At 36.9% G+C, this 26,240-nt stretch overlaps 2 protein-coding genes across 2 annotated transcripts in view; both read left to right on the top strand.

The window, feature by feature from the left end:
* Window positions 1-236: 236 nt before the first annotated feature.
* On the top strand, window positions 237-1,694 carry LOC307157662 (uncharacterized protein; the record flags this gene model as incomplete). The annotated part of the gene is made up of 6 exons (XM_079869590.1): window positions 237-288; window positions 611-773; window positions 848-1,029; window positions 1,135-1,294; window positions 1,397-1,506; window positions 1,647-1,694. Exons 2-6 carry the CDS (start codon window positions 614-616, stop codon window positions 1,692-1,694), a joined length of 660 nt encoding a protein of 219 aa, XP_079725716.1. The 5' UTR covers window positions 237-288; window positions 611-613.
* A 2,606-nt stretch (window positions 1,695-4,300) lies between these two features.
* The window catches only part of LOC307157368 (uncharacterized protein), a 38,567-nt gene continuing 16,627 nt past the window's right edge, over window positions 4,301-26,240 (top strand). The window contains exons 1-2 of the mRNA XM_079869263.1: window positions 4,301-4,368; window positions 5,002-5,154. Coding sequence (XP_079725389.1) covers window positions 5,070-5,154 — 85 coding nt within the window. The 5' untranslated portion in view covers window positions 4,301-4,368; window positions 5,002-5,069. The remainder of the gene's footprint in view (window positions 4,369-5,001; window positions 5,155-26,240) is intronic.

The raw sequence follows: 26,240 nt of genomic DNA, 5'->3' as shown, positions 1-26,240 counted from the left end.
AAATTAATGTGTATTTGTAACACTAAAACATATGAAGATGTTTTTCTTTTCTTTCTTTTTTTTGCTGTCGATGATAGGCCAATGTATTACATAGCCTATAATTACCATATACCGCCTATATCAAACCTTTTTTTAATAAATGACTATAAAAAGTAAGCTTTATCTATTGCTAACAAAAACCATTACTTTTTTTTGCTAATAATTGATATCATTGTACCTTTTTGTTACCTTAGAAATAAATTATCTGCACCGGACGAGACCGTGAGTCGCTGGCTGGTTGCGTTAAAGGTAACACTGTTGTCATGGATACAATCAGCTGAAGGCAACAGATAAATGTGAATGATGAGACTTTAGAGTTTTGTACACCTTTGGATTAATATATATATATATATATATATATATATATATATATATATATATACACACACACATTCATATATATATATATATATATATATATATATATATATATATATATACATACATACATATATACACACACATTCATATATATATAATTATTATTATTATTATTAATGAATAAATGTATTCATGTTCGTTCAATTGTATGTATGTAAATATGTATGCATGTATTTATTTATTTATTTAGAAAATGAGCAAAACATGGGTTCTGGTGGAATGGAGGGAGGAGCCTCCCACCTATGATATTGTCCCTAAAAAGGACATACTAAAAAAAAAGTTTGAACCTGGAGATGTTGTGGATGTGGCTTATGAAGAGGAAAGTTCCCCAGCCACAGTTATAGATTTTGATGGTAAAAGTTCAGCAAACAAGACTTAATCATGATATAGAAGATATGTATTTCCTACTTTATTTTTGTCCCTTTAGAGAGCAAAGATACCCTCAGGAGGAAGATGTTTAGGCTAGAGGGGAAAAGAAAAAATCAGCCATGTTTGCAAAATGATGCAAAAAGAGTAGCAAAGAAAAAAAAAAAGTACACTCCAACTCAGTCCCCGTCTCACTCCAAAACGTCCTCATCATCTGATCAAGAGCCTCCAGTCAAACATCAAGTAATACCTACATCTTTTAAATGGCTACTCTTATTTTTCATTATGCTTATTTAAATCACAAATATTAATGACACCGAGATACTAATATTGTGTGTCCATCTTTAGGTCATCCACCGAAAGGACAGTATGTTAATGCAAGAGATTAACAGCATGGAGAGTCAAGCTGGAGAGCATTCAAGCCGAGAAACTCAACTTGAGAGAGAAATTCTTAAATTAAAAAAAGAAAATGAGAATCTAAGAGCACTTAATATAGCTCTGCAACAAGGTATTCTTTTTTTTCTTCATGTATTTCTGTCTATCCATCTATATATTAATTTATCAGTCAGTGTGGTTGTCTGTTAGTAAGCATTTATTTGGTATTTTTAAGAAATTCTTCCAATGCTCAAGTGCAGCATGAACCAGGACACTCTTGTTGCTCAACAACCACAAGTTGCTCAACAACCACAAGATTCAAGCCAGAAGAATACCCCTGAAAAGGTGTATACAAATATATTAGTTTGTTTATATAGCCTATATTCACGTAAAGTGTTGTGCAGAAGTCGTAGAAGGCATGTTAACTTCTTCATGTTTCATTTTACTTTTGTAACAACATGAACGTGTTCATTTTGTTGTTTTAGGTAGATGCCAAGGGGAAGAATTACCGGACTAACCCCACAGCTGGCTGACGGACAAACACACACACACAGCTGCCAGCGCGTTTGAAGAAACACACACACTGAAAGAGCACAACACCTTTGTTCAAATAAAAAACATTTACTTTGTTCCTTACAACGTGTGTGTTTTCTTTGGTTAGCCAGAAGTAAAATAAAATAAAATGATATTCAGGGGACTAAACGCGAAAGTCCCCTAAACGTTCCGCTGGTGGTCCTGTGAATGTCCTCTTGAACGTACAGAGGACGTCTTCGCAAACGTCCACGGGACATCAAGCGGACTCCACATGGGGACGTTCGCACAGGCCATTTAGGGGACGTTCTGCGGACCTTTTTTTGTTAGCTGGGAGTAGCCTGTGACCATGAGCAGATGCAGCAACTCATATGCGAGAAGATCATGGCGTGCATGAAAGTGTGAGCAGCATGAAACGGTAGGTAATCCCTGATCAATCTGAATGTATAAAGATTTGCTTTGGCTACTCGACAGATTTTTTTAATATGACTGTCAAATTGAAGTTGAGAGTCAAGTACAAGGCCCAGGTTTTTGACCTCTGATACCTGCTGGATCTTATGCCCCATTATTATGACCGCCGCTAGCATAGCTAGCGAAAGCGGTCATATAGGGGTTGTCAAAGTTTTTTTTTTTTTCTTTTCGTCATCTACTGAATTTTTCGTCAATGATACCAGGGACACCGAAACACCGGGGAACATGAAATTTGGTGGGCATGTAGCCCCACTAGACTTTTACGGAAAAATTTAGTTTGGTCCCCGGGGGCCACTCCCCCCCAGCGCTGGGCCCCCCCAAACCCAAAAAATGCAGTTTTTCCTAAATAACTACCTGAACCGTGGCACCGAGGATGAAGAAATTTTTATGGTATGTTGCTCTTAAGGGCCCACATCAACCTAGCCCATAATCACTCATTTGTGATTTGCGCCCCTCCCATAAAAAATGAAAATGCAATATTATTCTGCTTTAATCGCCCCTATCTTCAGTTGAGATGTTCAGAACTGCACCATATTTCATGTGTATGATTAACTTGACATCCTCTGGGGGTATGCTAAGTTTCGTAGAATTTCATCCATGGGGGGGTATAAAATAAATTCATTTATGTGCACATTTAGTGACTGTACACTCATCGGCCTGTAGATGGTGGTGTTGAGCGAACGGTTGCTGGTTTAGGATGATACTGTCACTAAGGTTGCCAACTGTCCCGAATTAGGCGGGACGTCTCGTATTTTGGGCCTAATTTATTTGTCCCGTGCGTGACCTCCCGTGTCCCGTTTTTTGACAAGCTGATAAACCACTGACTGATACAACAGCAACAGCAGCAGTGCTGACCACGACACTTGAGAATGATCACCGACACCTGTCATCATCCAATCACAGCTTTTTTTAATCACTGTTTGAGACAAATCATTGCAATCATTTGCGAATGCAAACAACGTGATTATTGTTCATGAGTCTAACATCCAGCCACGCAAGAAAACATGTAATCTACCTGAGGGAATAATATGCTCAAAAAACATTTCTGATTATTATTAATGTTTTAAAGCTTTTAGAAAGTACATAGAAAGCTTTTGTAACATTATCTTAACTGTCACTTTTGATTAATGTAATGCATCCTTGCTGAATAAAAGTAGGCAATTACTTTCTTTATTTTTTTTCCCAAAAAATAATCTTACTAACCCCAAACTTTTGAACTGTAAGCCTAGTGTATAATGTTAAAAAAGCTTTCTATTTTAGATAAATGCTGTTATTTTGAACTATGGTTTGTTTGTAATGTGACTTTTTTCATGTATGACATTACAATTATTTTTTAGAATTAAATACATAAATAGGTTAAGCAATACAAATGTGTTTATGTCTGATAACCTTTTAAACACAAACTTAACTGCAGACACTGAAATGACGTACACTGTGTGATACAGTACAAATATTTTGAGTGTCCCTCATTTTCCTATAAATAACCACGATTGTCCCGCATTTTCCTTTTCTGAAGTTGGCAACCCTAACTGTCACACACACACATGCAGGAATACAAACAAACGCAAGCATGCACACACACTGACATCCACACGCACAGACACACACACATACAAATCCACATGCACAGACACACACACACAAACACACACGCGCACACACATGTACGCACGCATACATACATACATACACGCACAGACACACACCCACACACACACACACACAGACACACACATACACAAACACACACACACACACACACACACATACACACACACACACACACACACACACACACACACACAGACAGACAGACATGCACATACTACTACTTTTTTTAGGTATATACATAAACACGCAATACAGCCAAATTGCTCCACGTCATTTATTTTTGTGGAAAGCCAGTGCAGGCCTGAGCGGCGGTCATATTTTGTACCGCCATGCGGTACATCTAGTTCGTAAATTTAGTTCTTCTGATATGGACTTGAATACAGCGTTATTAGTCGTTTTATAACATTGTCATCTGTACAAAGATACCCCCGTCCCCCATCCCCCATCCCCCATCCCCCATCCCCCATCCCTCCATCCCTTAATTATTTTAAGCACATTGTTCACGTCTGGACAGGACTTTTATTTTGATGTTGTGATATGACGCCATAAGGTTGCGTCGTGCTTCTGCATCAATTGTGACTCTGCTGAAGAAAGGTTTGTGTTTTTAGCCATTTAAGTGTTTTAATCGATTCAAACTGTTCAATCAGCTTTATAGCTTTTACAAACCATTTGAAATGAATACTTTATTATCGAATGTAACATTGTAATGCCGTATCTAACATTAATGGACGTTATTTACTGTCAGTAAAGCGCATCCACACATGAGTAACAAAAAAGATGCGTCTCATTTCACTCCTTATATCGTGAATCGATTTATCGTAAACGCGAATTCAGTTACTACCAAGTAGTGATGGAAAAACGGCTTTTTGAAACTCGAGTTAATTTAAACAAATATTTTCCATAACGATTCAGTGATTCAATTCACTTTATTCACCACCACACATGACGTCTCATGCTGGTCAAAACAGTGTACTGTAAATGCAACAACAACACAAACATTTGTAATGACAACTTTTACAAACCAACAGCAAACATTTATTTGTTTAATCTACAAATCAATTAATGTAAAGCATGAATGTGTAATTATGAACCTACTATATAATTGGTGAAATTTATTTACTTGTAATACCAGTTTTGTGATTAAGTTTCACTCTGACTGACTCTCGTAGACACAGAGAATTAATTGTTAATATTACTTTTAACTATTCTAATCTTAATTTATGACAGAGTGTCCAAAAAAAACAGAAAAACTCTTGGAGAAGCGACTGAGATCCACAAGACACACTATTATAAAGATGGCGTTTATTAAAGAGGAGAGTGAAGACATGAAGATTGAAGAAACATTCAGTGTGAAACAAGAAGAAACTGAGGAACAAATAGGTTGGTGTCATTCTCAAAGCTGAACTCAGTCTTTTGATCTTTAATAAAATGTCCAGCTCTACAGAAATGAATGATAATTGAAGAATGTCATATGAGTGTCCTTATTAAAGAGGGTTCTTATTTTTTTTTATTTTTTTTTTACGTAAAGCAGGTTGTGTCATGTGGACAGTAGGGATGCTCCTAATTAACTGGTTAACCGTTAACTGACAGTAAGACTTTTGACTGATTAATACTATCGGTTAAACGGTTTAAAAAGTAATTTAAGTAATTTTTCAAGGAATTTTTATAATGTTTGCTACATGGCTTAAAAAATATGCTACACATAAAATTGAGCTTTTGAGACAAAAAAAGTATTACGTTAATGTAAAATACTGGTGAATACAGTAAAATGTTTACAAACTATAAACACCATGGACATAGCTAAAGGCTACTTTAGTCTTTAAATGTTACGGTATTCAGAACAAGAATGAAAAATAAAAGTAGCTATGTAAACTTCAAGCCAAAACAAATTAATTTAAAGCTAAAATGAAACCGAAACTGGTGTTGGGCTTCATGTGGCTTACTTCTCTCATTTAATACAAATCCAGATGTTATTTGGGTGTTTTGTACTTAATATGAGTTTCAGTCCACGTAAAACATCATCCTTCACATGCGCAAAAATGTGCTTGGCATAACAGCACAGTGAGGAGGGGCTCATGCTGAATGGCACAGGTTGCACTACAGATTATTTAACTTGAGCAGTGTATAGTGGACAAATAAAGCTAAACGAATTGGCTATATTTTAACTGAGAGCAAAACTTTGTATATTATTTCCAATGGTATAGTAAATTGTACACAGTTTGTGCTTGTTACATTTATACCCCAGGGGATTACATACTTCAACAAATATGTTGTAGCATTAGGGCTTGTAGGTTACTTGCAAAGAATTTGTGTTTTGAAGTGAAGTCCATTTTGGTAATAATTTAAAACATGTTAATCTTTTTCTATGTTCAGCTCAGTTTGTATTTGGTCCCAAATGTCCTCTTGAGAACAGTATTTCCCTTCCTCACAAATAGGAACGTAAGAGTAACTTTCAGTCTTGTTAACACTTAAAGGTGGTATCAGCGATTTCAGGCCCAAACATAAATGTTCACATTCATCTAATCTTACCTAACGATCCGCTAGCTGCCCGTCCCATAAGCATGCCGTCAAAAAAACCGCGTCTCTGTAGGCAGCCTAGGCTCTGAGATCTGCACACAAAAACAGTTGTTTTCACCCGGTTTAGCCAAACACTCAAAACCAAAATAAATAGTGTTCCAACCAATCACCGACAGGGGCGGGTGTTGTGAGGTTTTGCGCTCGTGCACGGCTGCCTATGACGGCTGCACGCGAAAACCTTGCAACACCCACCCCTGTCGGTGATTGGTTGGAACACTATTTATTTTGGTTTTGAGTGTTTGGCTAAACCGGGTGAAAACAACTGTTTTTGTGTGCAGATCTCAGAGCCTAGGCTGCCTACAGAGACGCGTTTTTTTGACGGCATGATTATGGGACGGGCAGCTAGCGGATCGTTAGGTAAGATTAGATGAATGTGAACATTTATGTTTGGGCATGAAATCGCTGATACCACCTTTAAGTCTCTTTGTGTATCTAGGTTCAGTCATCTCAAATTTTGATTTACATTCTTTGAACGTGTGGAGGCCTAATAAGTCTTGAGGCCTCTGAAAAAAGTCAGGGGACTGCTGCACTACTTGAAGTTCTGCACATGCAACAAGATCAAATATATTTTCTTTTATTTAGATGGTGTGCAAGAAATGCATCATAGTTGTCCTTGAAAAAAAACGAAACAAGAAACTTGCATCATTATAAACTTCTTTGTTATATCATTATCTCAGTAAACAATGGTTAATCCTGAACAAATGATAAACAAACCTTTAGCAAACAATCAGTATACTATTTATTGATGTATCATGAAGTTGTAAGCTGCTCTCTGTTCAAAAGCAAAACATGCAATAATGCAGTGTTTTTAAGAAGAATTTTTTTTTTTTTTTTTAAGTGAATAAACATTTATAAATGACTTGCAGTCAGGTGATTCCAGTGGGTTATGTTAAATCCTTTCACATGATTGTTCGAGCTTCCGTGTTTAACCATATTTGATGCGAACGTTTGTAACAAATCACTCAAAAGTCGTTAATTTACTGTTTACTTTTACCTTTCGTCAGACTATCTTAGACGTTGTTGCGTCTTGCTTTTGGCTTGACTGACAGACTGGAATTCTGACACTGCAAGCTTCATGCTTTCTAACCTTTTTTTTTTTTTTTTTTTTGTTGCAAATATTCTGCTAATTGTATATAAAATACAAGTTTATATCAGTAGTCTCATATTCATAATTGTGACCACACAGTCTGTTTGCATATAATATCTTATTTGAATAACTTTAATGTAATTGAAGTGTGCACCTAGCACTACGAAAATACAAGCATCGGATCAAGATCCTGTGACAGATACTCGATATTAAACAGATCGAGGGCACAAAAAATTTGCTCGAAACAACATCCCTACGAATTATTACACGAATTAACAAACAATACACTAACTAAAACACTAACTTTTAACGTCTTTTGGCGTAAGCCGACTTGCGTACGGCCGTCTACCAAAAGCTAGTAATTTTGCTCGATAAAGTTATAAATATGGATATTTTTCTTACACGAATGCATCGCTTAACTTCAGAAGGCCTTTATTAACCTTACAATTATTAACCACCTTAGCATTCCTGTAAAATTTGCCTAAAAAAGGCATACCCAAAGTAAATTGCATGCTGTTCTTAAACCAAAACATGCATGTACTCCAAATGATTTATACAATACAATACAATTTTATTTGTATAGCACATTTAAATACAACTGCCGTTGACCAAAGTGCTTAACAAGGCCAAAAGATATACGATAACAAATACAATATAAACATAAGACACAGAAAACAGAAGACACCACACATCAAGATATATTAAAAGCTATTGAAAAGAAATGCGTTTTCAAAGTAGATTTGAAAATTGACAACGTTTGGGCAGATCTGATGTGAGCCGGTAAACTATTCCATAGCTTGGGTCCAAAGGCTGCAAAAGCACGATCACCCCTATTTTTTAGTCTGGTTCGAGGGACAGATAGTAAGTTAGAGTCCCTCGATCTGAGTGATCTTGACTGTGTGATTGGATGAAGCAATTCAGATAAGTACTGTGGAGACTGGTTCTGCAATGACTTAAAAACAAATAACAAAACTTTAAAATCAATTCTAAATTTAACCGCTAGCCAGTGAAACGAGATCAGAACTGGTGTAATGTGTTCAAATTTACGCTTCCCTTTGAGGAGGCGTGCAGCTGCATTTTGGACTAATTGTAAAATGATTTATGTCTAGGCGCTTACCAAAGAAGGCCACTTGGAGACTCTAAATGACCCTTTGTAATAGGGATGTTAACGATTAATCGGCGACCGTTTAATTGTAGATAATACATTTAATCGATCATCGATTAAGCAGGTTCATGTGCATGCGTGCTGCTTAACCACGAAACACGTAAAGCAGACACAAGGAAAAATGAAGCGAGCGCGCTGGAGTTGTTTGGGACCATTTTACAGCCAGAGTTACACCTTCATCATTACTATAATTTTGTGTGTGCATTCGCAGCCTTTTGTTTTGTGCAAATGTAAGTTGTAATATTGTTTATTTTGTGTATGCCTATGTATATCTGATTTATCTCATATAGTATGCATTTGGTTAAGAATCAATGCTGTAGTAAAATGTGCCCGGGGATCAGCTTCAGCACATGCAGCTCTAACCGCAATAATGACTATGATTGGGACTGTCATATTAAATAACATTATAAAGAGAATAATATTGTAATAAAACATTGTGTATTATTTGGGTTTAGTTGCCGTGTTTGATTGCGTTGCTCCAGGAAGACCACATGAGTCACACATTATGCCTAGCAAGTAACTTAGTTGAAGTATTAGTCTTTATATTTGATTATTAAATATGTAATTTAATAAATTATCAATCACATTGATTAATTTTATAATCTTACCAGCCCTTTATTTAGATTAAAAAACTTCTCATTTATTTGGTGAGGAACATGGCGTTTTAACCAGCATTTTCACACCTTGTCATGCTGTTGTTTGTGTAAATTGACATCCCTACTTTGCAACCATTGACAAGTAAAATTATGATATTCTTTGAATGCTTTAATGTACAGTCATAATTTTGGGCTCTAATGAAAGGTTACACTTGGAGCTATTCTATCCCAGATCCAGATTCACTGTCAATAATTGCTGACGCATAGTAACCGAAGCATAAACACATTATAGTGTTTTTTAATTTTTTTAAATCAAAGAGACAAAACAAGTGCTATGGTATTAAAACACTTTTTAATATTAGAACTCACACTATATACTCTGTGTGTATGTATGTATGTATGTATGTGTGTGTGTGTATATATATATATATATATATATATATATATATATATATATATATATAATATATATATATATATATATATATATGTTATTTAATATGACAGTCCCAATCATAGTCATTATTGCGGTTAGAGCTGCATGTGCTGAAGCTGATCCCTGGGCACAATTAAAGTAAAATACAGCACACAAGCTATACAAATATTTACTTGTTACAAACACACTTGGTGACAGAAAGATAACAGTTTGGTATATATGTGTGTATATGTAATGTAAGAGCCACATAGGGACTAGATCATCTGAAATAATAATTATTAATAAAATATATATATATATATATATATATATATATATATATAGTGGCACCTAGTTGCTTCTATTCTAATTCTTCTGTACCACCTTTTGAAGTCAGTCTACACTGAAAAAATAAAAACCTTGGATCAACTTAAAAAAATTGAAGTAATCAATCACACTAAATATTTGATATTGACTCAAAATAAATCATTTAATTTAGTTTAACCTGAAAAGTTTAAATCCATGCAATGCAACGACTTTTTAAAGGTTGATCAAACTAATTATTTTAAGTTAGAACAAACTAACAAAATTAATATGTATAGGTTAAAGTAAATGAATTATGTTAGGTTGGAACAAACTAATTATTTTAAGTTAAAACAAACTAATATTTATAGGTCTGAGTAAATTAATTATTTTAGGTCATCTCAAATTTGTATAATAAATCAAATTTAAATAAATGCTTTTAATACATTTTGATCAATGACTACTCAGAACACTTTCCTTTAGAACACATTTATATTTATTGTTCAATAAACTGACAACATTGAACATCTGTTTCAAATGTATGAAGATTAACCCTCTGGAGTCTGAGCTGTTTTCTGGGCCCTGGAGGTGTTCTGACATGCTCTGACATTTGTGCTTTTTTCAGTTATTTATAAACATGTTAATGGCAAAGGTGTAAATTCACTCTATATAGCACAAACAGGGCTACCAAAATATGTGATCAACATGCATGTATATGTTTGAATTTTTAAGAGAATAATGTTTATGCGTGGTTATTGGAAAAAATAAAAACGAAAGTTGCTGAAATAAGGCCACAAAACACATACTAAATATGTGGCAATAAGACTTTTGACTAATGGATGTCATCGCCTATAGTTTTTTCTTCAAAATTATGTGAAAATAGTCTTGCTTTATCGTTCACATAAAACCATACATTGATTTAAATTGATGTAAAACAGGTTTTGCTTGGAAAGCCAATATGCGAGGGGGGCGTGAACGAGGAGTGGTTTATACCTGAGAAATACAATGTCCCATCCCACTCTGCATAATGATGAGCCATTCACTCAGGTGTGAAACTGACTGAGCCACAATGAAAGGACAAAACATATATTTAGAAGAAGACTTAGGCCTATATTGACCATTTAAGATTTTGCTTACATCTTGTAAATATGTTTTGCTATTTTATTAAAAAGGTTACAACAACAATAATTACAAAAAAATTATTTCAAGTGTACTCTTTCTTTGTAAAAAAAAAAAGATTATAGGACTACATTTTATCTATGTATTCATTACTTTGAATATAGCCAACATTGGAACAGCTAACATCTTAGTTGATGACTTTATTTTTGACAAAAATAGTAGGCTATTTTATATAGAAATTGCTAAACAAAAGCTTATTTGACGTGGCAGTATATTCTACAGTAAAAACTGTACCCAAATCTACTAAACAAAATGTTGTCTTTCATATTTCGCCTGACTGTAACGTTGTTTTTATGAAATATTAGGGCATATTGTTAATTTGCCGTTTAATACGTTGCTTATACCAATAGCCTACATTTTATTTCAACATATTTCAGTCGATTTTTACTCATCTCAGTATAGCAATACAGTTTGCTAAAACATCATCATTCATTCACACACGCGATTTAAATTTAACTTCTGGCAAAGATGAAGTTGACGATATAGGCTATTGACTCGCGATCTTCGCAGTAGGCTAGTGAACGCACCGGAGAAATGCACATTTATTAGGCTACATAGTTTTTTTGTTTTGGATGGTTTTGTTTAGAACCAGCTTTCTGTAAATATATTTAAATTTTTTTTAGACATGTGAGGCGAGTAGGCTACGGTCTGGTTCATGATGATCTCCAGTTCAGACCTTATGTTGTGTTGCTAGCCTATATTTACTTTAAATCCAGGAAATTTGTTAATGAAAAAATTATTAAAATTAAGATACAATTGATACAAAACGAAATTCGTTTTAAAGAAAGGATTTGTACTTTCTGTTTTGAGGTCTCTGTGAATGTTTGAAAGTCTTTTAGTGCTTAGAGCGCTCGCGTCCATAATGGAGAACTGTCACGTAAAATATTGTTTTTTTCCTCATAAATGCAAACACGAAAAATAAAAGACAAAAGACTTTTAAGTAAAACTTACTCCGAAAGTGTGTCCTCGACGGAATTCGCTCTTCAATATGCTGCCGTTCGTCGTCTGTTACAATCTTCCTCTGAGGAAACAACCCGGTATCGTGCTTCGTGCATTCTTCCTCGCTGTCCAGAATCACATTAGTATTAGTCACATTCTTCCACTTGAGTAAACTTAGAATGAACTATCGCTACTTAAAAATATAGGCTATAGCCCATATATATATATATATATTAGGGCTGTCAAAGTTAGCGCATTAATAACGAGTTAATGCAAAATCATATTAACGGCACTAATTTTTTTAACGCTCGATTAACGCAGCGCATATTTTCTGTTTGACCCGTGGCCCAAAACCTAGTTGGAGAAATGGAGATACACAGTGTTGCCAACTTAGCGACATTGCAGACCCATTTAGCGATTTTTTCCCTTCAACAAAGCGACCAAACCTTAAGTTATTTCGTTTCTGAGAATCTACCGGTAGTCCGGTACCGCCGGTACTGCTCTCCCAGCACGCGCGCGCGACTCTCTCTCTCTCTCTCGCTCTCTCTCTGCCTCTCGCGCTGGAGAGAGGAGCAGCGCTTTAATTCAGTTAAACACATATATTATGTTGCTTCTCTAATTTTACATGCAAGTATAGCCAAAATCAGAGCACAGATATTGTCTTTATTTTATGTGTATTTGATTTCACCAGACGACGGCTCGATTATCAGGATTTTTGTGCAGATTAACATCTTGGAAGGGAGAGCTGGTTATGTCTTAATGGGTCGCGTTTCATTCACTATTTCATATTCATTCCGTTGTTTGACAACAGAAACAGTAAAATATACCAATGAAAACAGTTTTATTGAGAATTTAGCTTCATCAAAATAGGCACAGAGAGAGACAAACTATAATGTAATAATAAATAATAAATGTACTTGTAGCATTTTCAGAAGAGCTGCCCTGTCATGCAAAAATCTAAACATGTTTGTGTTAATTGCTCAGTGCAAAGAAAGAGAAGTAATGGGAACCTGGCATTTCTTTGTTCTTTCTACATGTGTCTAATAGACATGAACAAGTTCTTTGAAAAACATATGACCTTTGAAACATGTCTCGTCTTCATGCTCTATGTTGACTATGGTTTCAATAATAAACATACATTTGTATAAAGCATCCATATTTATCCATGCCTAGTTGATTAGAGTATTCCAAACTTGAAAAGTATTAATTTAAGGTACATTTAGAACAAATAAAAAATGTGCGATTAATCGCGAGTTAACTCATGACAATCATGCGATTAATCGCGATTAAAAATTTTAATCGATTGACAGCCCTAATATATATATATATATATATATATATATATATATATATATATATATATATATATATATTAGGGCTGTCAATCGATTAAAATTTTTATATATATATATATATATATTATACAGGGTGCGATTTGAGAAAAAAAACAGAGGGGGGGATGTTTTGAAACATTTTTATTCATAAAAATAAATCATGAGAACATGAACTTCATCACTGCATTTGCAGGAATTGTAAAATCTTTTTTCTTATTAACTCATGAAGTAGCCTAACGCAATATTTTTACTCTAATAGCTTATCTTTCCCAACCAGGGTTGCCAGATTGGGCGGTTTACCGCCCAATAGGGCGGTTTTGCAATCTATTTTGCGGGCAAAAATGGGTTTGGGCGGGTGGATAAAAGTTGGGCTGGTTTCGGATCAGTTCGGCGGGTTTTTGTTCCCGAAACACCAGCACTTCAGATCCTTATTCCTGCGACCCAATGTTCAGCAGGCAGCAGTCTCACTCACTCACACACGCACACACGCACACACACACACACACACAACAACTCTGGCTGATGTGCCCCCTAACCTCACAACACTCCCTCCCACTACCTTAAAGTGACGCACGCACGCCAACACAGATTTGAATGTTGTGATATGATTTTGTCAAAGGTTTAATAGACAGACGAAATGGAAGAAGAACGCGTGAGTGTTTGAATCGAGATCACAGACTTTTAAAGTATGGTGCAGCTCTGTAACGACACATTTCATCCTCTGTTGAAACGAAAGTGGCTATAACTTCGGTCAACCTCATCTATAAGCAAGGGCAAAAAAAAAAAAAAAAGCAATTTAATTTGAATTAATATCTGTAATAAAAAAAATCGATTTTAAAATCACTAAAAAAAATCTATTTTTTTCTCTCCAAGCCCTAATATGCATGTTTTATGTTGCCATTTGAAATAACTGAAATGTTAAAGTGGGTTATTTTTTATGTCCATATATCCACTGTTTTTATGTTACTGAATGCTTTTTTTCCAAGTGACTTTTATAGACAATAAAGAGACTCATCGATAAGTTGATCGCATTATTTTCCGTAACATAAGCTTATAGTTTAGTAGAATAGTCTGATTGAGGTCAGTAGCCTACTTTTGCGTTCATTTGATTGAATATTGTTTCTAAAATTGGACAGGCTAAGTCGAAAAATGGGTCATTTTAAAGGTTAATGATTTTAATGTGTTTAACACTAGAACTACCGGAATTCCATAACTACTAGAACGACCATAGCGGTCATTCTGACCGTTCATACTTTGACGTTCATATGGCCGTACTGAACGTCATTTTCGTCATGTAATATCTATTGTACATGTTAACCTTCTCTTTTCCAATGAAGCTTTTAATTCCTGTCGTCATAGCCCTTAAAACAAGCACAAAAGAAAGATTGCCCCGACAGGTGCTGCCTCTATTTGAGGAACATTTTGCATCAAAATAATTTTTTTTTTCACCGCAGTCACCACGTAAATAGACACGCACAAAAGTTAGGAAACGTCAAAGCTTCATACAGTTACAGCCCTGTTTGTAAATAAGTTCAATAATCAATACAAAATCTAAAAATAAATGGATCTACAATGATAGGTAGCCTAATGATAAACAGGACACACAATTTTAATTCAAATGAATGTGAAAATGTACACACACAAACAGGCTAAGAAAAAAACATGAACATTAGCTAAACAAGAAAACGAACTGCTTCAGAACGATTAGTTTCAGTGAACAAAAAATATTAACGAACAAAATCAGGTTAACTGCCCATTTGAACGGCGCAAACATACCGCATCATTGACGCATACGCACATTTCACACAGGTAAACACCGCCTTTCGCGTGCAGCTCCCATACACGTTGTGGCATTTGATACATCTCCTTGGTTTTATTTTGTTTGCAGTTCCTCCAGTTGTATGGCTTTTGATTCCATGTGGTCGGAGTGAAGTTCGCTCGCCAGTCGTATGATGAAGTCCCTCTGCGAAACTTGCAATATAGCGGACTTATGATATCTATAACGCGTGCGGTCAAAATGACCGTTATGGTAGTTCTAGGTAGAAATAGTCAGAACTGTTGTGTGTTTTATGATTTTAATAAAATAACAGTGTCAGAATAAAATATACACACATTTAGGAAAAGTCAGAGTCCTACAGCCACATTTATTTTATTTTAACAAAGTTATTACATTGTAAAATTTAAAAACGGTCAAAATGACCGCCTTGGGAGTTCTAGTGTTAAACGAGAAACAAGCCACACAAAGAATTGGGCGGTTTTTTGGGCGGTTTTTGACGAGGTTTTGGGCTGGAAAACCTTGCTGGCACCTGGCAACCCTGTTCCCAACTGTGGTCCTTGTTCATTTGAGTCAACCTGGGACTGTGAGTTCTGCTGAAGCTGGGAATTGCCGTCCATCGTACCAGTAGTAACATTCTCATTTGCAGTTTTAGGTTGTTGTTTTTTGTTTTTTTGTGACGGTCCTGTAAAATATGATGATATGCTGCTCTGGACCCTTTTCATTTTTCCCAGCTAGCTATCTAGAGTTTTCGCGCTGAAATATTACATAAATATTTGTACTTGGTGACATTCTGAAAAGCCGTACATGGATCAAAGCTAATGGACCGGATCAGATAAATTAGCCGCAATGTCATCTATTGTCATATATCAGCCTCTGCTGAACCACGGATTGATTGCAAAGTTAAACCATCACAGTAGAAACAGTTTTACTGCTGCTGTTAAAGTAATAACATTAACTTTACATCGCGATGCTGAGATACAGTGAAATGATAGAAAAGACAGATGCATTATAAATCTGTGTTAGTCAATTCGCCTCATTCGCGTCTACCGCTCCGCGCTAAACGCCTCATTCAGGACCTCTAGACGCGTGTAAACGCGTCTTTACATTGACATTGAAATCACTCGCGCCAGACGCTCAAGAGTGAGTGAGCAATCAAAAAACCTTTGCTTTAGCCCAGGCACGGCGCCAGGATTTCAGTTTTGGATGGGCCAGACCAATTGTGGGTGGGCCTTAAATTAAAAACGTTAAATTAAAAACGTTATCCAATCACTGTTTAACCTAATAAAAAAATATTGACTAATATAGCCTACTGTTATATTATCTGTGCGTATACATAATCTAGATTTTAATAGCTTGATGCTCTTTAAATATTTTGTTGCATAGTTAAAAGTTTCGGTGCATAGGACGGACCTATCCGCGATCGCTCTCCATGGTTCTGACCAAAGAAGAGCGCTTTGGAATCTCCATTACGCATCATACGCATCATACCTGGGCTGCATTTTCCATTGACGTTGTCTCTTAGGTATAACTTAACTAAAGGTATACCATTGCTAGGCGTCTTCAGGGCTATCATCCACTCGCGAGGCAGAGGCGCTGAAAGGCAGAGGCGCTGGCGCCCTCCTAACGGCGCTGTTTTTGGTAAAACATGATTTTGACCACTTCATTAAGTTTTGTAGAAAACTCTTTTTAAAAGATTTTCGTTTTGTATAAATTGTATCTTAATTTTGATCAATGTTTTATCAACCAATTGCCCGTATTTAATAAATAAGAAGCAAATATATAGCAGACAATGTAATAAGGCGCCAGCATGATCACTTGCATTGCACGTGAACTGGAGGGCGCCGAAACTCAGCTTGTGCCTCACAGATTTGAGAAATATGGGCTATCTATTACAGAAAGCTTGAAATGTCTACTTTTAAACGAAAATATTCAAAACCAAAAGAAATAGGCTACTCTCTGATTATGTAATCCATATGAAATGTGCATTTCTCTCTGGCTTTCATGGCGAGTCGATTTCAAAAGAACTTCATCTTTGCAGCGACACAGAAACCTGTTTATTAATAAACAATTAAATGTCTCCTTGCTAATTTAGACACATTCATAATCATTACTTTAACCGGTTCTTTGTGGCAAGCTTTATGCGTGCGGTCATAACGCTCATTATCCTGTGTCGGCTATATAGCATATTTAAGTAGGCTAATTAAATTAATATAAAGAGGCGAACGAATGGCTTAAATGAACAACTACTAGTCGACTAGAAAAAAACAATTTAGTCGGAGGCAGCCCTTATTCCACATATTTTTGAACCAGTCTCAGGCCATTCTGGTTTATGCGAGCGACCCTGCGGAATGAGCGAGCAGAGCGGAATATATTCAGAAATGCGCTCTCCACTCACGAGCTCTGATCGGAACAAACCCGAACCTCACTGTCTGCTGAACTTGCGCAGAAACATCAAAATAGACATAGCCAGCTTTTTAAAATTGTTTTTAAAACTGAACATTTAGACTATTTTAGTACACATTATGAGCTTATTGACGAATTTTTATAATTCTTGACAAAATTAGAATATATTAAAAGTTTTTTTTTTTTTTTTAGTTTTGGGTGGGCCTGTTGAAAAGTGGGTGGCGTCTCGCAAGTGTTGATAGGCTATTACTCGTGAGGTGTAACCAATCAGATAGTCCCGGGGGCGGGACATTGAGCAAGTCTGCAGAGTGGTGATTACAGAGAGTGCGGCAGCTATATCAGAGCCAGCCAAAGTAGCGCATTTTAAAATAAAATTGACTTTAATCAAACCACGGATCCGTGATAAGTTTTGTGATCCGTCTCGCCACTAGTGTAGTAGCACTGATCACTTTGAGGGGGGGATAAATTTATCCCCACCGGGGATAAAAATAATTAAGCAGAGGCAGGGATACATTGACCAGAAAGGGGGAAATCCCACGCTAAGTTTACTCAAGTGGAAGAATGTGACTAATAATCTTAGGCCTACTAACACTATGCATTATATTTTGAAAAAGTAGATTATCTTAATATCAAAACCTTAAATTTTCTCTGGACTCAATGATAAATAGCCTACATGTCTGACCGTGTCGGACATAAATAGGTTAGCCTACATGTCCGACATCTAGTGTATATATCTATGACTTCGCACGACGGTGTAATTTACTTCCGGGTAAAGATAGGATCAGTCAAATGAAATACAATAAACGTACATATAAATATTACAAATTAAAAAACGATCGGAAATGTCGTCCAATTTTCTAATACTATTATTTGATGACAACAATACATTTGGAAAACAAAATACAGCCATTTCTGCTTTTTTTCTTTTAAACAAAAAACAAAGCTGCACCCTTTTTTAAATTTCATCTTTCATTCCGAAATAGAATAATGAATGAACGAAAAAGTACACGGACCCTGAAGCTACCGACAGCTCGTGTTTTCAATAAACAATCCTGCTGAAGCAACAACCAAGTCTCCTGGTCTTCGATTCTGAGTTTACAACAATTTGCTGCCGCGACCCGGATGGAGAAAAAGGAAACTCAAAGAACTTCAAGCTCAAAGATCTGAATCTTGAAACTTCAAGCTCAACAAAAGATCTGACAAAGATTGCCCGACTGAATCTTTCCAGCTTCTTCACCTGAATCCAGATTGAAACAGCAAGCTCAACAAAAGATCTGCTTTCCAGACTGCATCTTTTGGAATCCAGAACGAAACTTCCAGCTAAACAAAGCCTCCAGATTGAAAACTTCAAGCTCCAAAAAGATCTCAAAGCCTGACTGAGTTCCAGACTGAATCTTGAAACTTCAAGCTCAAAGATCTCAACAAAGCTGACTGAGTTCCAGACTAAATTTTTCTGTACAACCAACGATTCGGTGAGTTTCACTCCATTCAAAGAACCGCTACAGACCAGTATATGTGTTTATCCTCTGCGCCGTTCAGAGAAGAGTTAACAGACCGCTGCAGGGTTTTGTTAACTAAGTGATCCTCTAAAAAGTTTTTTAGAGATGAAAGATATCCTCTGCCAGTCAGGGAAGATTAACATTACAAGTTAATATTGTTTTATCCTCTGCATTATCAGAGACGGTTAGCATAATGTGCTAATATTTTGTATCCTTTGCTTTAGGCAGAGAAGAATTGGCTTTACGTGCTAGTTATTTGGTTGATCCTCTGTTCTTGTCGGCAGGGAAGTTAAGTGTGAAGTGTTGGTAATTTGGAAAGTTAACAATAGTTAAGCTGTGTTAACAAGTGTACCCTCTATTGTAGACAGTAGAGATAAGTTTTAATGTTTTTGATTGTGTGGTAACAAAGAAATTCACAAAATGGTTAGAAGGAATGCTAGACTAATTCCAACAACTGAGAAAACTGGATTAGCTACCCCTTTATGGACAGACAATGAGTTTAAGTCTTTGTTAGGAGAACGCATGGACTCAATCGTGACTGAGAAAGTCAGATTGAATTTAACAAATAAATTTGGCATTGATGCAGACAAAGTATGGTCAATTGAAGATTGCAAGAAAGTGTTGGGTGCATGTATCAGGAAGAAAAATGTGAAAGGCATTATCTGTTGTCACAGAGAATTTAGCTTATCCATTGCACAAGAACAGGCTCAGTGTATTGCTAAGTTGAAAGATCAGAACAAACAATTGCAGACTCGCGTGTCCTGTCTCAAGACAAAGGTGGGCCATAACAAAGCCTCAACCAAATGTGATTTAGAAGACCAACAGTCAGATGAAAGCTATCCTGATTTACAGTCTTTTGATAGAATAGAGGACAATGTCAATGCAGATGTAAATACAGTTAAAGTGTGTGGAGCAAGACAAAAGGCTCAGGGAAAAGGTGTTGATACAGTTCCATTTGCAACCCCCATACTGCAGGTACAAGCAGTCAAAACATCTTTAGGTCCTAAAGATATTGAGAGAATTGCTGAAAGTTTACCCTCAGCACGCACAGAATTTTCTGAATTTAGAAGAGCATTGATCAGTAAAATGCGTCTTTACGACATGTTGTTGCCAGAAGTTACACAGCTGATGTCACAAATTCTAACTGAGTCAGAATTCAATGATTTTGAAATGCTGTAAGCAATTCTGAACTGCAACAGGCCAGTAAAGGTGATTTGAGAGAAGGTGTTTTGAAAATTTTAAAAAACATTGTTGGACCGAACGTGGACTGGTCAAAGATCACTAATTGTGTACAGAAGAAGGGTGAAACTGTTTGTGAGTACACAGAACGATTCTGTCAGTCAGCTTCAGCGTACAGTGGAATTGCAGACACTCCAGAGAAGGTGTTAGGTGATAATGGCCCTTTGGTTCGCACATGGTTTCATTGTCTTTTGCCAGAACACAGAAAGGCGTTGCCTTACTTAAACATCACATGGTGTACGAGAACCCTGCAAGACAACTTGAACAGTTTAGTTACTTGGGAAAGAGACTCTGATGTCAAAGAGAGAGTAAGAATTGCAGCAGTTTCTGTTAAGGTCAACTCAGAGAAGCAAAAGAAATGCAAAAGTCCTAGAGAAGCCAGTTGTTCTTACTGTGGCAAGCATGGACATTTTGGAAAAGAATGTAGAAAAAACAAAAATAACTTAAGACAAGCTAACAATGTTATGCAGCTTTTACTACATTTGTTTGCTACTTCTCCCCTCGTCATTGGACTCGTGGGTAAGCTTTTTGAGGTGTTAACCATTTGGGCTGTGATTGCTTAATCTCCCCAGTAACTTACAAAAAAGATGAAAGACTTATTGACTGTCACAGCCTTTGTTTGGGGGACATTCAGTATACTCACAGCCTTAAATGTTATACCACAGAATATTCCAGTCAGACACCTCAGTTATGATGTTCTATTAGGACTGATGCTTCACTGGAGAATAGAAAATGTGGCAATTCATAATTATTATGCATAAGGATAATTGCATTCTGCATAAGGTTATTGAAAGGCAACAATCAGGCAGGATATGCTGTTGCTTAGTACAATATGTTTCTGTCATCTGCTAACTTATTCACAGCACCTACAGGGACAGGATAGGAGACACGGACAAGTGAGGTGCCCTGGGAAGAACTGAATGCAACAGGCTTCGGGGGTGAACCCAGGGTGAAGACATTACCTCATAGGCCTTTCCCCATTTAGTCCATCCTTACCTCACTGTTCTTTAGGTGTCACTGGAATTAAGAAAATAGGGAAAGACGGAACAACAATAGCAAACTCTGAAAACGCTACAACCCTAGTGTTTAAACAAATAATGCTACAACCCTAGTGTTTGGACAAATACTGCTCTGTCATCTTTTGTTTTCTTTCTTCCTCTGTGCAGATACCATTTGATGGCCATCCCGAGATCCATATGCAAAGACCTCCTCACCTGCATATGAAGCCACAAGCTCAAGAAAACAACTAGACCCACTGCCGAGCCAACCAACACAGAAGAAAAATACACAACGCAGAGAGACATACGAAACCTTCAGTCATCCATCGACATGATCAAGACTACAAGCCTGCACCATAACATGAATGCTGCACCGGGTTAATGTCAGGTTAACCAACAAGCAATCTTGATCTTTCAACAAAATTACACCAGATGACTGAAGACAATACTTCATGGTTCGGAAACTTGATTGGTAAACCCTGGCTGTGGATTAAAAAAATAGCAATTCTGCTGTTGTTTCTCCTACTGGCGTTCTACGTATGCTTCCACAGTATCAAGTGTTTCATTCAACAAATGACTCACACCTCGCACGAGAAAATGACTGGTCCAACCATAAAAGAATATTACCCGTAAGAACCACACGGACCCTAATTGCATGTTTGTTTCTGTGTCAACATGCAATTACAGATGAACAACACAGATCATGCTATGTGCCTGTAACTATCACACGTTACAAGAATGAACTTGCTTTGTGCCTGTAACTTACACAAGTTACAAGATTGAACTTGCTATGTGCCTGTAACTTAGGCTACACAAGTTACAATAATTAACTTTTAAGTGTCTAAATTTGTATTTTGTGAGTTTTTAAGAACTCTCAAAGGGGCAAATGTGGGATTCCAAATTTATTAAAATGTTTAATTTAGGTTTACATTGAATTTAGCATGTTTAGCACTCTGTCTAGAACCGGTTCCTAAACCTGTCTTTTTGGTTCCTGCCCCTAAATGTATATAAACTGTAAGAGAACATTCACTTATTCAGACTTGGTGACTGCAGCTACCGACAGCTCGTGTTTTCAATAAACAATCCTGCTGAAGAAACAACCAAGTCTCCTGGTCTTCGATTCTGAGTTTCCAACACTACCTAGCTCTGTTTGAGACTGTGAGCTGCAGTTTATCAGAGGTGTTGAAGTTAAAATGCGTTTGAATTTGTGGTGATATTTCTGCCTGATCAGAAGTGTTTTCTCTAGGGCTGCACGATATTGGAAAAAAACTGGCATTGCAATATTTTTCTATTCTGCGATTATATATTGCGATATGAAAAAATACAGGAACAGGAATTCAACTGCTCTATTTGAAAATAATTTAGCATCCTAAAATGATTGGGGTGATTTTGTAGGGGAAAATGCATGGAAAATAAAAATAAATAAAGCTGGAGAATTATTTTTAGTCTGAAATATTTTTGAGTGCAAACCAGCCATTCTTGAGCCTGATTGTCTCATTAGCAACAAACTGTGTGTATCCAAGAACTCTTAAATCGGAGTAAAAGTAAATCGGTGGTGAAAGTAATAGTAACTAAATACTACTACTACAACAACAACAACAACGTAACGTAAAGAGTAACATAACTTGTAATAAGTAATGTAATATTACTTTAAGGAGTAATAAGTAACTAATAACTTATTACAATTTCTGAGTAACATGCCCAACACTGATGACGTTATTCTCGTTATATTCTGACTTTTTCCTGGACATGTCAGAGAACACAGATATGTGGGAGAGATTCTGAATGTGCAGAAATTTTTGAACATGAGCAGAAAACCTGCTGAAATAGAGGAGCTATTTAAGTCCAGGAGTTTAAAACTGAATTAAAATGTATTAAATGTATCATTGAGGTGAAAATGTGCGCCAATCACATTTAAAAAGGTTACTTCCCCAAAGACACAAAGAGGAGGCAAGCCTAAATCATGCCTGCATGTGTGCTGACCCGGCAGGAGTTGATTTACAAAAGTTGATCTATAGGAGAAACATACCTGAAAGCAACACAGAATGCCTGAGAGCCTTACTGCATTATATTCTGTTATAGTGTTAGGTTTTGAATCCACAGGTCATCTTGCCACATGCATTGTGTTTCCCCCTTAAATAAATAAAGACATTTCCACCATAAATTGGTGCAGAAAAATTTACCAGAATGCAGGAGATTAAGGGGCCATCCAGACGGAAACGCTTTTTGATGCAAACGCACATTTTGCATCGTTTGGGCCGATCGTTCAAACTAATCTTGTAAACGTAGTGCATGAAGATGCACTTTTTTGAAACCTGGTCCCAGGGTAAAAAAATTCTAAAACGGCTACCTTTTGGTTTCGTTTGGACGGCGAAGCTGCATATGTGTGTATTGCTGATGTCATCGCCACACCCCTCATCCTCTTACCCCCATGCTTACCCCGCACTAGCGTTAACGTTAGCTGTTTATAAAGTGGAAGTAGACAACTTAACTAACTAAGTAATCTGTCTGCTTATCAACTCCTTGAACGGATTATAGTAAATTTTAGCAAGGCTTATTGTAGAAACACTACCGCAAGAAAAACGTATAGTTAGCTAGATTATCAAAAAGACATTGGATCATTGATGTTAGTTTGACTGCTGATGTTAGCTAGCAGAGCTAACGTTAGCGCGCTGCAATCATGTCCGATGGCAAACAGAATTGCAAAATAAAAAGCAATCTAACAGCACATTATACAATATAAACAAAGACACGTTTTCTTGCGGCAGCCTTTAGAAAATGAGCAGTGGTGAAAGTCTAGTCATGTTATGAACGGAAGTGGAAGTGACTGAAGACTGTGCTCTTCCTCTCTGTTTTTGGTTAATTTCTGTAGCAGAAAGAGCGCCACATAAGGCCTGGAATATGAAGTAGCGTGTGCATATAGGTGTTAAGTCATTTGCAAATGGAATTTTTTGGACGCACTTTTTTTTTTTTTACACTGTTCCAGGGAAGACAGGGAAAAAAAAAGATTGTTTTAGTACGTCTGGACGTGGTCTAAGTGTTTACTGCTCAAAATTCAGTCATAATTCAGCATCAAAGATTTCTTATAAATAGTGTTAAAATCTCGTCTTGTGAGCGGAGTGTCTCGTCACACCCCTATTTATTAAATATGGCTAGGAAAACCTAAACTATGACCATGTTAGTCTGTAGGTGTTAACTGTGTGAGCAAGTGAGAGAGATGCCCTTACCTGGTATTCTTTGATAAGATGCTCAACAGGTTCGCCAAGGTAGCTCATCAGAGATTTGAGGATGCATTCTCTCCTGATAGTGATGTCCACAGTCTGAGTAAGAACAGTTACTATGAATTCAAATTAAACATTTACAAAAAAAAAAAAAACTATTCAGCCTTGGATCCCACTGATACACAACTTATTTATAGATACCTCATCTAAAACCTGCAAGGTCCTGGTGGTCTTCTCTCCTCCCTTGCTCCTGATGACCTCCAACAGTTTGGTGGAGTGCTTGTCCAACTGCGCCAAGAACTTTGTCTCCAAGGGAACTGTTGTGATTTGCATGAACTCGGCATTGATCTAAAAAGTAGAGCATACAGAAATAAGTTTAGAAGTTTTTAAGATGGTGGACACAAAACGGAATCACAAGCACAACCTTACTAAATTATCGCCTACAACAAAGACATTTGCTCGCATGAATTTAACTGGTCTTAGACAAAGTGCCATGCCTGTGAAACTCCATTACAGGCCAACAATTAAGTGAGTAAATGAATGGGTGACTAATGCGTTTGAAGTGCTTTGCATCTAAAAACCTACCTCTTCCATCTGAAAAAGTGCAGGCCATCTCTCGAAGATGTCTTCAATACTTGGCTTCTTATGCACAATTTCTTGTCTCCGGTATCTAAACGTCTTTCCCATCTTTTCTTTTATTGCTTGTCTGTTGTTTCTTTGCTGTAGTTCTGCCAGAAGGGAAATCCTGTCTTGTTCAAGGCTTTCTGGAGTCTCACCACTTGGCAAGGGTGGAAAATGGTTGACCTCAGCTCGTCTAGGTCTCTTCAAACTCTTTGCTGGGTAGGCCCCCTCTGGAGACTTGGATTTCAAAGGATTCACAGTGAGCTCTGCAGGTGTTCCATGTGCCCTAAGTAGAGTCCGGTAGTTGGCCATTTTTACCTTGAGCCTTTGTTTCCATCCATAGCTCTCATTGAAAGACCCTGGTTCTCTCAGGCAGGGGTGTTTCCTTGTCAGTGCCTCAGCAACATCGCTGAAGTCAGCATCTGTAGGGTATGCTTTGTATGTGTAGACTTTTTCAGCCACTTTCTCCAGTATGTCAGACAGCATTTTTGAGCAGGGTGTCAACCTAGATTTGCTTCTTGTGTACTCCTCATTTCCCCTCTGTAGTTGACATTCTGTGTCATAGGAGAAGAGTGGGATTGAGAACACTTTTGGCCACTGCTGTGTTCTGATTCTGGGGAAGAGCTGCTAAGAATTATGGTGTCATCTGTATGTGCAGATCCTGAGGAGGAATCTTCACTGTCCTGTCCACCTGAAGGGATGCTACTTATTGTGGGATCAATTGGGTACAAGACAATAGTTGTGGTATCAGGGTCTAATTGGACAACTTTGATAACTGAGAGATCCTTAATTACAGTTGTAGAGGTCAGATTCACAAATATGTTCCCAAAATCAGTGTCCTTGTACTGCAGCCTTATGTGTCCTCTTAATCCACATGCATTATTGACCTCTTTGATGAGTTCTTCCAGTGATTTGGGAATCCCATTGCGTAGCTCCATTCTTACACTGTTGTCTTCATTCAAGATGATCAGCAATCATCAGCAATCAGCCGGAAAAAAAAAAAAACCTGTGTGAACTAAATGATCTGTTTTTTTCTTTACAACTAAAATTTTAAAGACAGAGCTCTAGATTGAAAGCCTGATATAATAGAATTTATGATATTAGCCGCTTTCC

The sequence above is a fragment of the Squalius cephalus genome, assembly GCF_949319135.1.
Source record: "Squalius cephalus genome assembly, chromosome: 4".
In the NCBI taxonomy this organism is placed as follows: Eukaryota; Metazoa; Chordata; class Actinopteri; order Cypriniformes; family Leuciscidae; genus Squalius; species Squalius cephalus.
This window is presented reverse-complemented; position numbering and strand designations above follow the sequence as displayed.